The 12,774-nt window shown below is 49.1% G+C and overlaps 1 protein-coding gene across 2 annotated transcripts in view; it reads right to left on the bottom strand.

Annotated features, from left to right (window-relative positions):
* The window catches only part of FBLN5 (fibulin 5), a 78,368-nt gene that overhangs the window by 20,319 nt on the left and 45,275 nt on the right, over nucleotides 1–12,774 (bottom strand). For both annotated transcript variants that reach the window (XM_064375164.1, XM_064375163.1), the window contains exons 5-6: nucleotides 5,333–5,455; nucleotides 1,993–2,109 (exon numbers count right to left, since the gene is read on the bottom strand). In XM_064375164.1, coding sequence (XP_064231234.1) covers nucleotides 1,993–2,109; nucleotides 5,333–5,455 — 240 coding nt within the window. The remainder of the gene's footprint in view (nucleotides 1–1,992; nucleotides 2,110–5,332; nucleotides 5,456–12,774) is intronic.

Here is a 12,774-nt window from a genome sequence, read left to right on the forward strand (position 1 = left end):
AGGACGGTGCTGGCAAGTGTTAGGGCTGGTGGCCTCAGCCTCTGGCCAGGGGCTGGCCACTCAGACATGAATGAGCTCATCCCACCCTCTCACAGCTCTTAGCTGCTTCTAAAGAGCAGGGCAATCACAATGATTCTGCCCTCCCCCAGGGTTCTCGCTGCCCTTTCCTGCCAGCCCTTTCCAAATGCCCTTCCGAATCCACTGAGAGCACACAGGGCCCCACTCCGACCCGCTGGACAGGAAGTCTGGCTCCTGGTTTTACTCTCAACTCTGCCACCGCTTGGCTGCATGACCTTGGTCAAGTTGCTTAAGCTTTTTGAGCTTGATTTCCTCCTCTGTGAGGCAGAGCCACAGACACCTGCCTGCGACCTCACGAGGCTATTTATTATTGAAGTCCGGTGAAATGAACAGACACAACAATGCTCCGAGCGTGCAAAGCACTCTTCCACACACGAAGAGTCAGGACTGCAAAAGCTCACTGGAGCATGTGACAGCCTGTGCTGCCCATGGGCTCTGCTGATGCAACATCCCGGTGGCTGAGTGCCCGTACCCAGGCCTGGGTGCCCAGCCTGCTGCTTTATTATGCTGTGGACTTGGCACTGCCAGGTGTATTATCTGCTCTTTGTCACACACCTGTCCCTCAGAGGCCTGAAGGACACAGGCGCCTTTTGGCTCTGCTGGGCATGGCTATGCCTCAGGAGGTACTGGGTACACTGTGCCAGCCTGTGACTGCCACCTTCGATCCCAGGCCTTGGCACAGAGAAGCCTGCATCTGCCCTAAGCCACTTATCACAGCAGCAAGGGAGCCAGGCGCCCGCTCCCGCTCCAGTGGAAAGAAGGGCCCTTGTTTATCCGCCTCCTCAACCTCCCGGCCTGGCGTCTACTCTCAGAAGAAAATGACCTCTTTTGGCTTGAGGAACACAGTCCAGACTTCTTGGAACAATTAGCAGAACCAGCTTTGGAGGAGAGACTTAGAATCCAGGATCAAACTCTTTAACACTGATGTCTTCCTGTTTACTGACAATTAAGATACAATTAAACGAATGGAGACATAATATCTTCCAACTCTGCCGGCCAGGAGGCTGCCAGCCAGAACTCCAAGGGTGAATGAAACAAGGAAATGGGCCCCGCAAAACCTGAGGTCTCCAGACAAAGACCTCATTCTGCATCTCCGGCACTGCCTCCAACCTGGGCCAAGCAGCTGCCAGGGGCTGGGGGCCTGGGCCGGGAGCTGGGAGTTGAGGGGGAAGCTGGGGGCCGAGGCAGGATTTGCACTAATTCCTTGGGTCTTAAGTCCCTCATTCACTTCCTGAGCTGCAGAAACCTTCAGATGAAAACCACGATAGGCATGCAACTTGTTTTTCTTACTTATCAGTATTTCAAGTGATCATATGAAACCCAGAAAATGCCTTTGTTTCAGTCTGGTTTTTTCGGGGCACGCTGAGTAGCAGGGGATGATACCACCACCACCTTTTGCACCAGACCCTTTGCTAAGGAACAGGCCATCCTGGCACAGGTCGGAGGGAAAAGCTTAGCAAGAAGCCTCAGAATCGCCCACGAAACCCCTGCATGGCGTGGATGTGTTTATTTTATGATTCATGGAGGGCCAGAGACCCTGAGCAATCCTCCTCAGGCCTCAGGAACTGAACTCAGGCTATAGGACATGCAACGAAATTTCTGATTAGGCAAGAAAGCCAGCAAGGCTACCTCTGGATAGCAGACGCAGAAAAGAAGCGACACCATGAAACTACGCTCCCAGCCGGTCCATGATTGGGGTCCTACCCTCGGCCATATTCAGAGCATTTTTTGAGATGTTTCACAGAGCGAGGTTCAGGTCTCGGGTTTCCGTAGCAACGGGGATGGGCAGGCAGTGACAAGGAATGGGGATACGCTTTAGCAGCAGTGTTTCCCACAAACATCAGCCGCCAGGCGCTGAAAAAGACCGCATCTAGTGTCTCACATCGTGTCCAAGTTATCACGCACATCACATACCTTGGCAAGACCTTCCGTCCTCGTTGAGGGTAAAACCAGGGTTGCATGTACAAGAGTAGGATCCAGGAACATTCGCACAGAGCTGCTGGCAGTAACCATAGCGACATTCATCAATATCTGGAAACAGAAATGCAAGCAAAGTGAGACGAGTCTCCTTCCCACTCACTGATGCCACCACTAGTGTGGCATGATTGCCTGGCTCTTCCCAAACAGGATCTACCAAGATAGCGCCTGCTGAGTGTCACGGATGGGGATGCTGTCTCGACTACAAGGCTCAATCTCCCCACAATCTTTCTCCCCCTTGACCCATCTCAGTCTCATAAATACCTGAACCTATCCTAAAAGTTGCAGAAGAAATTTCTGCTTTGAGTGGGATGTTGGGCAAGATGGGCTCTCCAGTTTTACCCAGCTCTAAGATTTGACTCTAAGATTTATCCAATGTTAAGATTCAACTCAAAGATTCCATAAAGAGGTTCCACTGCCCTGGGAAGGGACCAGTCAGCTTAACATGTAAGAAGAATCCATAGCATCACTCCAGTAGGCTCCTTGCCAGCAACATGAACAGTGAATATGTCCAGCTGTCAGGAACAAGAGCCAGTTAGGATGGGATGAGCTGGACAGCATGACAGTCTGGAGACCCATGAATCCAGTAACATGAGGACACTGGAGTTCACCCTGGATCTCCTCCTTGCACCAGAGTGAACATAAAACTCTGGATAAACACACCTCTTCCAAGCCATAGCTGGCCTTGCCAGGGAAAGTGGCGGCACTGTGGGTGAATGGATCCTTTGAGCAGAACGGGGCAATGTGACCTCCCTGTAACATGTATCCATCAATGGGGAGCCTGATGTCATTGGGAAAGCACTTCTCAACACCCCAAGCTGACGTGATGATGGGCTGGAGAATTCATTCCTGTGGGGTAAGGATAGTGAATGAAATCACCAGCCTCCTGGCAGAGTCTGAGATGGCATCAGTACAGGCTCCTGCTGTGACCAGTTGATCTGACTGTAGCTGGAACTGGTCCTTATTCCCACCTCCCCCAGTCTAACCAGTTTCCCTCCCTGATCTCCGCGTTCTTTTGGAACCAGGGACCATCCAGGATTCTGGAAGCCAGCTTAGAGTGTCAGTCCTTGTACCTGGTTTCTACCTACTGCCAGGAAGGACTCCATCTCCCGGACCCATCTCGATCCCTTACCTATTGTTCAGCCCTTCTCAGATTCCGTGCCCTGTCCTGTGATTCTGTTTTGTCTCTGAGTCCCAGCTACTTCTAACCTGGCCCATCGCACTGCCCCCGAGTGCAGGGCAGCCCTTGCAAAGAAGGACCATTGGCTGTATAGTGGCTGGCCCTGACTTCTTCCCAGAATGCAATTGGGCACATCACCAACACCAGGCAGGCAGCAGGGGCTGGAGAGGGTACCTTTCACTAGGGGTACCTTGGAGAAAAGGCAGCCCCCACCCCTCATTTTTCTGCAAAAATAGCATCTCCACTGGTACACAGAACAGACAGTATGTGGCTATGGAACTTGCACTTTGAAAGGGAAAGGAGAGTTCAGCCAGGGGAGGGCAGGAATTCGGCCATGATTAGGAGAGGTCTTCCCTTCAGATGTGAATGTGAGTGGCTGGGCCACATGGTACCATGCTAGGCTTCCATGAGCATCCCTCCAAAGCTCCGTGCTCCCAGGAAGAGAACAACCCTCTCAGGTAGAGGAATGTCCGAGTTGCCGGCACCCCTCACATCCGAGGGTTTCCTGACTCTAAGGTCTCTGGAACAGGGCTGGCACATCTTGGTCTTCCCTGCCACTCGAGCGCCCCTTGCGGTGGGAAAAAAACTAGACTGAGACGCAGGAGACTCAGACGTTAGAAGCAACTCCTTTAACTTTGTCTAAAATGTTCCTTCTCTTTGAGTCTCAGTCTCCGATGCTATAAAAGTTGGATGGCATAATATCCAACATCCTTTCCAGCTCTGAAATTCAACATATTAAGTTCCTGTACAAATAACTCTCTCTCACTGATCTGCTTATGTTCAAATAAGTAGCATCAAATTTTCCATTATAGCAGAGGTTAGTTTGAATGCACAGTGACAATCATAGTCACAAATGCCCACGTGCAAGCCTGGAAAGGAGAAGCAAGCCAATCCATGCCTCAAGGATGCTTCAGACAGGGCTTCAGGGCAGACCCACTCAGTCTCAATCAAGAGAAACTTGGAAAGAGGTGGCTTTTCTTTGTTTCCATGATTTTGTCTGGATCCGTTTCTCAGCCCCTCCAGGACTGACTTTCAGGCCACAGAATGGTGTCTTAGAGAATTTAAACTGGCAGGGCCTTTTCTAGAAAACATAGCATAGAAATCACACCCTAGAATTAGAAATTGAAGTGACAGCTAGAGTTTGCTATAAATTCATTCACTTGGCTAAACCCAAAACTAGAGGGAAGAAAGGAAAACAACCTTCCAGTAAAAATAAACAGAAAGACCAGATAGCAGATGCCAACTGCAAAGGCAGTTCTCAGTTGGTGAGGACTGACTACTCAGGAGTGAAAGGGAAGGCCAGAGCTGGTGGAGTGGGTGCGATGATCGGGGGGAAGGGCAAAGACAGGGTGTTGGAAGGAACCGATGTAAGATCAGAATCTACTGATCCACATTCAAGACTTTGCACATTTCTGTGACTAAGCAAAAGTGTTCCCTTCTCTTGGCATTATTTCTAACTAAAGCAAAATAATCCTCACCTCTGTCACTTCCTGGCCTGGATATAAACTTTGTGAAGACAGGAAGAAAGTCGAGGTAAAATCAAACGTAAAAAAATACATCCAAAACTGTAGCTCTTAAAAAATACATTTGAGGCCAGGCACGGTGGCTCACACCTGTAATTTAGCAGTTTGGGAGGCTGAGGTGGGCGGATGACTTGAGCCCAGGAGTTCAAGACCAGCCTGGCCAACATAGTGAAACACCGTTTGTACAAAAAATACAAAAATTTTCCTGGCATGGTGGTGCATGCCTATAATCCCAGCTACTCAGGAGGCTGAGGCAAGAGAATCGCTTGAACTTGGGAGGCAGAGGTGGCAGTGAGCCAAAATTGTACCACTGCACTCCAGCCTGGGTGACAGAGTGAAACTATGTCTCAAAAATAAATACATTCAAAAACTATAATGATGACAAGATGGGGATGATGGCAGTTGATTTTCAAGGGTGGCTACACATGTGAGCTCAATAGCCTTCCACCCCCCGCACCCTCCCTGGCAAAGAAAAGCTTACTACCCTTAGGCAGCCAGTTGTGTCCACACCTCACAATGCCCCTGGCAGCCCTTAACTTCCAAGAGTCCCTGTGACCTCCCAGAGAGCTGTTACCTAAGCACTGGCCTTCCAGTAGCCAGTATCCATCGGTGCAGGAGCAGGTGTACCCGCCTTCAGTGTTGATGCAGATCTGCGTAGGGTTGCACTGGTGGGAATCTGTTGCACACTCGTCCACATCTGTAACACAGACATATTCCAAAGAATGTCACCCACATCCATCTAGAGCCCTGGAGCCACCAGGGGTGCCAGTGGCTTGCCTGCCTTGGCTGGGAGGCAGTTGATAATGTCACTAGGTTCCACCCAAGGAGGTGGCAGCACCTCCCTGATGGGCACCTCTAGGAGACACTGACCTGTAATGGGGGGACGTCTGAGCCAGTCTGCTCACCAGACTAGCTCCATAAAGGGAAATCCACAAAGAGAAATGGCCAAGAAGGGAACACATATCCTTAGGCACCCTTCTGCCATCCTATGCCATTACTCTCTGAAGGTACATCACCTTGACAATAACCGTTACTTGATTTAGAAAGGTATTTTGTATTAAGCTTATTCATTCATATGTTAAACAGGGGTCTACTGTGTACCTACTGTGTGCACAGAACTATGATAAACACCAGAGAACCAAACAAAAAATAAAGTAAAAGAAATGTCCCCAACCAGGGGCAGTGGCTGCCGCCTGTGATCCCAGCACTTTGGGAGGCCGAGGCAGGTGGATCACCTGAGCTCAGGAATTTGAGACAAGCCTGAGAACATGGTAAAACCCCATCTTTACAAAAAAATACAAAAAAATAGCCTGTAGTCCCAGCTACTTGGAAGACTGAGCTGGGACTTCAACCCAGGAGATGGAGGTTGCAGTGAGCCGAGATCACACCATTGCACTCCAACCTGGGAGACAGAGTGAGATCCTGTCTCAAAAAAAAAAGTTCCCTGCCAACAGACGCTGGCAGTCTAGTTGCTTAATCATACGCAACCATGAAAATCTTTCGGTCTGAAGTTCTCCAGTCTTCCGTCCACACCAGAGTTCCTGGGGCTAATCTCTGTCTGTCCTCCGCTCACATTACATCTCTCTATGCTGCTCTAGAGCCCACTACCGTCTGTCTGGTGGCATGAAGATACTTGTATCCACGTCGGTCCCTTCTCCTTAATATAGAGCTTCAGAGCACAGATATCAAGCCATATTCACAGCCATTCCCAAGGCATCTGGCACAGACGCTTTACACAGTCAGTGCTCAAAACTGTTTATTGAAACTGAAACATCCTCCTCCCCTTTCTTCCCATGTTAGGGGAGAGCACCCAGGATCCTGAAATGGACCTCCTGATGCCACACTCTCACTTTGACCTAAAGGAAGAGACGTTTCACTCAACATTCACATATTAGTTTACTCCACAAGGATCCACCGTGCGTCCTGGATCCGCCTGGCCCAGAGGATGCCAGCGCTTTTCCTCCCCGTCTGTCCTGCCTTCGCCTGCCCCTTGGTGGGGCACCTTCCCTCCCCGCTTCATTCCCGTATCAGGGTTTGCTCATCTACACCTTTTCTCCACCTTCACCGAATGGACCATGATGCAGTCAGAAATAATATGAAAAGCTGCAATTCGCTGAGCCTGTGTTATGCACCTGACACTTTCCTTGTTCCCGTATTTACTCTCACATCACCCTGTGAGGTGGGCTCATAATCCCCATTTTACAGCTGGGAAAACCGAGTGGAAAGAGTTAATAAGCACCAAGCCGAGAGCGGAGTCCAGGCCTCCCTCTCTGCCTGGCTCCAAGTCTACTCTGTGCAGGTCTCACAGAGGTGGCACCACCCAGGACCAAGCAGATTCAGGCAGGGCGGGCAGCCCAGGCTGAGGAGGGAGTGCCGAGCTTTTGCTGCTTTTGACTGACCCCACTCCCACGCTGTCAGCCGCCTGACACTGCAGATTGGAGACTTGATCATCATCCATTCACATGGCTTCTTTGAATACGTATGGTGGGGACGGTGGTATCTAAGACCCAAAGTGTAAGCTCCTTGAGGACAAGGGCCTCGTGTAGCATGGGGCTTTGTGTGCTTGAGTAAAACATTCAACTGGATGAGCAATGGTCCCTCGGGTTCAGGTGATAGGGCCCCAAATCCACCATCCACCTGTAACAGCCCAACACGAACAATCCTGATCAGTCCCCACCCTGCCCCAAAATGACAGCTGTCTGGGCATCCCGTGGAACTGGCTCTGCCTCCCCTAAACATGGACAACCTCCAAGAACCTGGTGCCAAGATGGCGGCAGCCTCCACTCCACCCTGAGGCTGAGCACATGCAGCCTCAGTGGCAAAGACCCAGCCCTGTTCTCAGCTGCAAGGACTCCAGCCTCCCCTTTGCCTCCCTTCCGTCCAGCTCTGCCCACCCAGCATAGCCTCCCAGGGGAGCTGGTGAATAATGCTTGGCCAGAAGCCGCTCCTGCTCAAATCCACACTGAGGCCTATGACAATAAATAGTGCCACTATCTGCTGGTTCATATTTACATTTTCCCAGCAGGGAGTGATGGATGGCAATTGTGTCCTGGGAACAACACTGCCTTAGGAATTTCTGTTCTTTTTCCTGCCTTGAGGGGAATGAAGGGTGAGAGGGACCCACACGGGAGAAGAATCACTGGAGAGGCTTGGTGGCGGCAAGTTCCCAAGCCTCTGTGCTTATGTAATTTGCATCCCACACAGTGTGCCTGCCAAGTCCTACAGAGAGAAACCAGACACAGGCGAGTAGGCCAGGCTGGACTCAGAAGGGCATAAAGGACCCCGTCGTGGGCATGTGCGCGAACTAATCAGGCCGAGAATCAAAATCTTTGAAGTTCACTCTTTTGAAATTTCCAGCACTTTTACTGAGCCACAGAATTAACTCAGCCAGGCGCAGTGCCTCATGCCTGTAATCCCAGCACTTGGGGAGGCTAATGTGGTTGGACTGCTTGAGTCTAGGAGTTTGAGACCAGCCTGGGAAACATGGTGAAACCCCGTTTCTGCTAAAAACACAAAAAGTTAGTCAGGTGTGGTAGCGCACACCTGTAGTCCCAGCTACTCAGGAAGCTGAGGTGGATCACCTGAGCCTAGGAACTTGTACCCTGCAGTGAGTCAAGATTGCACCACTGACCTCCAGCCTGGGCGACAGAGCAACACCCTATCTCAAAAGAAAAAAAAAAAGAATAAACTCAGTTACACCCCACTTTTGTTGATATAGATTTTAAAATTAAAATTTTAACTTCCACTAACTTATTTAATGAATTGTCAATATAAACTATATTTTGAGAAGTCAGTAAGTCCCTGACGTTTTCTGTGGGGGGGAGTCTCTCATCTTTATATCCTCAAAACACACTTGGTGTAATGCTGTGTCCATGGTAAAGGTTCGGTAACTATTGAATGAATGAACACATGAACAGCAAACATCAATGCCTTGCAGTCCCCACAAAGGTTTTTCCCAGCCAACTAGCTGATAAGCCCATTTGGGTGTGTGTACTTTAAAAACAGCCACCACTGTCCAAACCACTGTCAGCTTACACACCTGATAGAGCTAAAACTGGAGTGTTCACATGGTGGGCTTCCTCGGCGGGTGGCAGGAGGGGGCCTGAAAGACTCATCACGCATTCCAGCTCACAGCGGAACTTCTTACATTAAATACATTTGACTTAAATCACAGAAGGAAAAATACATTGAATCACTCCAAGGACATTCTTTGGCAGGGTCTCCCTTTCTGCATCGGTGGACAAGTTCAAGCTATGACAACCTGAGCAAGTGTCAGTATTCTCATGTGCAAACAGGGCCTGCTATTTCCCTTGCTGTGCAATAGTCAGGAAGTCTAAGAGAAAAGAAGGTTGGGTTCATTCAGTCCTTTATTTATTCATTCACTTGCTCGCTCATTCATTCTTTTTTTTTTTTTTTTTGAAACAGAGTCTTACCCTGTCACCCAGGCTATAGTGCAACGGCGCAATCTCAGCTCACTGCAACCTTCCTCCACCTCCCAGGTTCAAACAATTCTTCTGCCTCAGCCTCCTGAGTAGCTGGGATTACAGGCACCTGCCACCACACCCAGCTAATTTTTGTATTTTTAGTAGAGACGGGGTTTCACCGTGTTGGCCAGGCTGGTCTCGAACTCCTGACCTCATGATCCACCCGCCTTGGTCTTCCAAAGTGCTGGGATTACAGGCATGAGCCACCACCCCCAGCCTCATTCATTCTTTATGCTCTACAATGGCCGTGTGTGCATGTGTGTGTGTGTGTCCTCCCCAGCCTCTACATCCTTTGGGAGAGCTGGCATCCAGCATATTCCCTCCTGCTGTAAGGTACCCAGAAGCAGACTTTACTGAGAGTCCCTCTCTGGTTCCCTGCTCCCTCCTGGGTGCTGTCACCCCAGTCAGCTGCCTGGGCATTTGGAGGATTCTGCCACAGCAACCATTGCTTGGCTCTCCCCAGGTAGGGCAATGTCTATCTGCTGCCCAGGTGACCAGCACCCTGGCAACTGGAGGAAAGCACTCATCAACTCTTCCAGAACCTGGAAAGGCCCGGCGCTGCCCCTGCCAGGAAGAAGTCGTCATCTGCATCAAGCAGCACAGCTCTGCTCACCTTGCAGTTTGACCTGCACTGACTGGTACCTCTCCCTTCAGACATCCAGAGTGGCCTTCTCAGTCTGAAACAAGTGCTCACCTAGGAAAGTCATCAAAACGCATCAATATCACCTCCTTGATGCCTTCCAAGAGGGCCATAGACAGAAAGGGCTTTCAGGCCCCAGGACAGTGGCCCACATATTCGGGAAGCTCTTTTAGGATTTTGTACCCTTAGCTATGTCTCACATTCCCCAGCCAGACAGTAAACTTCACGTGGGCAGGTATGCTAAGACGGTGGGAATAAACAGATGTCCCTCAGGCTGGTGTGTTTTAAAGGAGTAAAAGAATGTTCTTCGAGTACAGTCAAGATGTTACAGAGGCACCAGATGAAGGAACTTGCCTCAACACATCAAAATACAACTGTCCAACAATCCTGGGGACAACAAAGTGAACAGAACCTTCCATTCTGACCCAAGGGACAGCACAGGAAGGGGCCACAGCCCACACATCTGCTGACCGTTCTAGCCCTTGGAGCAGGACTCTGCAGAGGAAGCCAGTGGTGATTGACACTCCTCTCCTTCACTGTATGGAGTTCTCAGGGAGCTTCGTGGGTATTACACGGCTAGTTTATGCCCATTTGATGTCCTCCCCTTGGGAGTGGGCTGGTTCTCAGAAAACATCACACAACCCACTTTTCTGTCCCCATATAAAACTAATGTTTCCAAGTACGATCTTAGTGTCAACTCACAGATTATTAAATAAAATCTCTATAGGTAGTTATAACAGACAATATACCACATTAAATATGCATAAATATGTTCAAATATAAATTGAATGCACATATTATATACATGCATGCATTTACATTCCAGCATTTATTCCTGAAAGTTGAAAATACCTTGTTTTCATAACACAAATTCTAACAGAAATAAAATGTCCTTCAAAAACAGTATAAAACAAAACAATCATGGTTTCCCCATGCCCACAGGGAGAACATTCTCTAGGTCATTCTCCCAGCATCAAAACTTAAAAGAGAAACACACCGAAGGGCTGAGAACTCCCCAGAAAAGGCTAGCAGGTAAAAGAATAAGAACTTTGGGAACAGACAGAGCTGGGTGTGAATCCAGGCTCCCACACTGGATAACTAAATAAGGCAGGGCAAGTTCATTAGTCTCTGGGATCCTTGGGTGCTCTGCATCAGGGCTAACGTAGCCTGTCTCGTGGGTAGAGGTGAGCATTCGTAAATTAACAGGAGCACAGGTCCCAGCCTGACTGCCTGGCACATCGCTCCCTTCCCTGGGGAGGTGCTGTTCCTAGCAGCTATAGAAGATCGAAGAAGCTTGGTTTCTGCCTTCTGCAGATGCTGTTCTGGAATTCACTAAAGACACCAGGATGACTGCACAGGGGTTTCATGGCTATAAACATGGTTAGTTCTGATTCAACCACAGCCAAAGCCAGGGACTTCACCCCTTGAGCCCCAGACACACGGCAGGAGATCCGGACAAGAGGTAAGGAAAGCCAGGGTACATTCCTTCATGGCGTCTCCGTTTCACCTCTGCACCGAGGCATCTCTGGGCCCATCTATGATTCCATAATTGTAGGCATCCGAAAGCATAAAGGTACGTGTGTCTTGCGGCCAGGTAGCATCAACCTTTCCACAATCTGATTCTTGCCTCTTCCCATACCTTCTTTGCTCCGATCCTGTGAACAGGGAAGGTCTGACTTTGTGAGCCTGCGAACAGAACCTCGGCCAAATGTCTCTATTCTTGTGTGAGAACAGCCATCAGCCAAAGGGAAACATTCTCACTGGGTGACACTGGGAGAAGCTGTCCAAGAACCCTTGGAAGACACACCTTTCCAAGGCCTCCACTCTTCCTTTCTTGGGCATGGCAAAAATCATTTCCTTGCTAGTAAATTTTTACCCAGTGAAATAACATGTTTTCCCAGCCCATTTTTGTTCCTTCCTCGCTCAAGCTAATAGGGCTTGATAAGAAAGAAGAAAATAACAATGGCACATTCCTACGCCTCGAAGCGAAGCCAGTTTCAGGCCTGCTGCTGGGCTGGGTCGGTGCCATTTTTCAGCAAGACGAGCCCAGCCAAGGCTGGAAGCTACACAGGACCTACTTCCCAAACACCTGTTTAATTAAAGATCTCAGCGTTGGAGAACTCGCTGTCGAATTCCTAGGACATCTGCACTCCATGTGTCTTACGGTCCTGGCCAATCATTAGGAGCCAGATCTTTTTGTGTTTACAGCACTTTCCCCAACACTTGAGATTAAGCATGGAATACAAAGTTTGTTCATTTTGCGCCTCTGATTAGGCAACAAATATGCAGTCCATTTTCCAAACAACAAAATATCCTTCCCTGTTGAATGAAACCAGCTGGAATACAGGTCCCAGCCTCTCCATGAATTCTCTTTCTCTATCCCTAAAGCAAGAGATGGAGGAGAATTCTGAAAGGCCCGTTCTCGCTATGATCTTCTACAGACACAGACTATGCAACTAATGGAGATCACATTGTTTGTTTCTTGGGTAATTACTTTCATCCCCAGAGCATCAGCTTGGTAAACATCAGCTGACTTTAGTTGCTTTCAAACTGGGCAGTGAATTGGCCAAGCCCATTCAACTCTTGCCAAGGTATGAATGGTCACTGCCACGGGGGCAGGGGAAGCACATGTCCTCTTGAGCATCATGCATCAAGATGTCCTGAGAGGAAGGGGACACGTCATGTGTAATTGTCAACCTAGACATGGGTTGGTTGGTTTTTGTTTTTGTGTGTGTGTTTTTGTTATTGTTGTTTTCAAAAAGCCGTGAGGCTTTGGCCATTACTGTGAATGTAAAGCAAACAGAGGTGGAATTCAAACTAGATTTCTATTTACTAAAATTTTTGCCATTTGGGCATCGACAGAGATTTGGGAATCTTTAGAAGCCAGTAGTT

The sequence above is a fragment of the Aotus nancymaae genome, unplaced genomic scaffold (genome assembly GCF_030222135.1).
Source record: "Aotus nancymaae isolate 86718 unplaced genomic scaffold, 86718_ANA_hifiasm-v0.15.2.pri h1tg000011l, whole genome shotgun sequence".
Taxonomy (NCBI): domain Eukaryota; kingdom Metazoa; phylum Chordata; class Mammalia; order Primates; family Aotidae; genus Aotus; species Aotus nancymaae.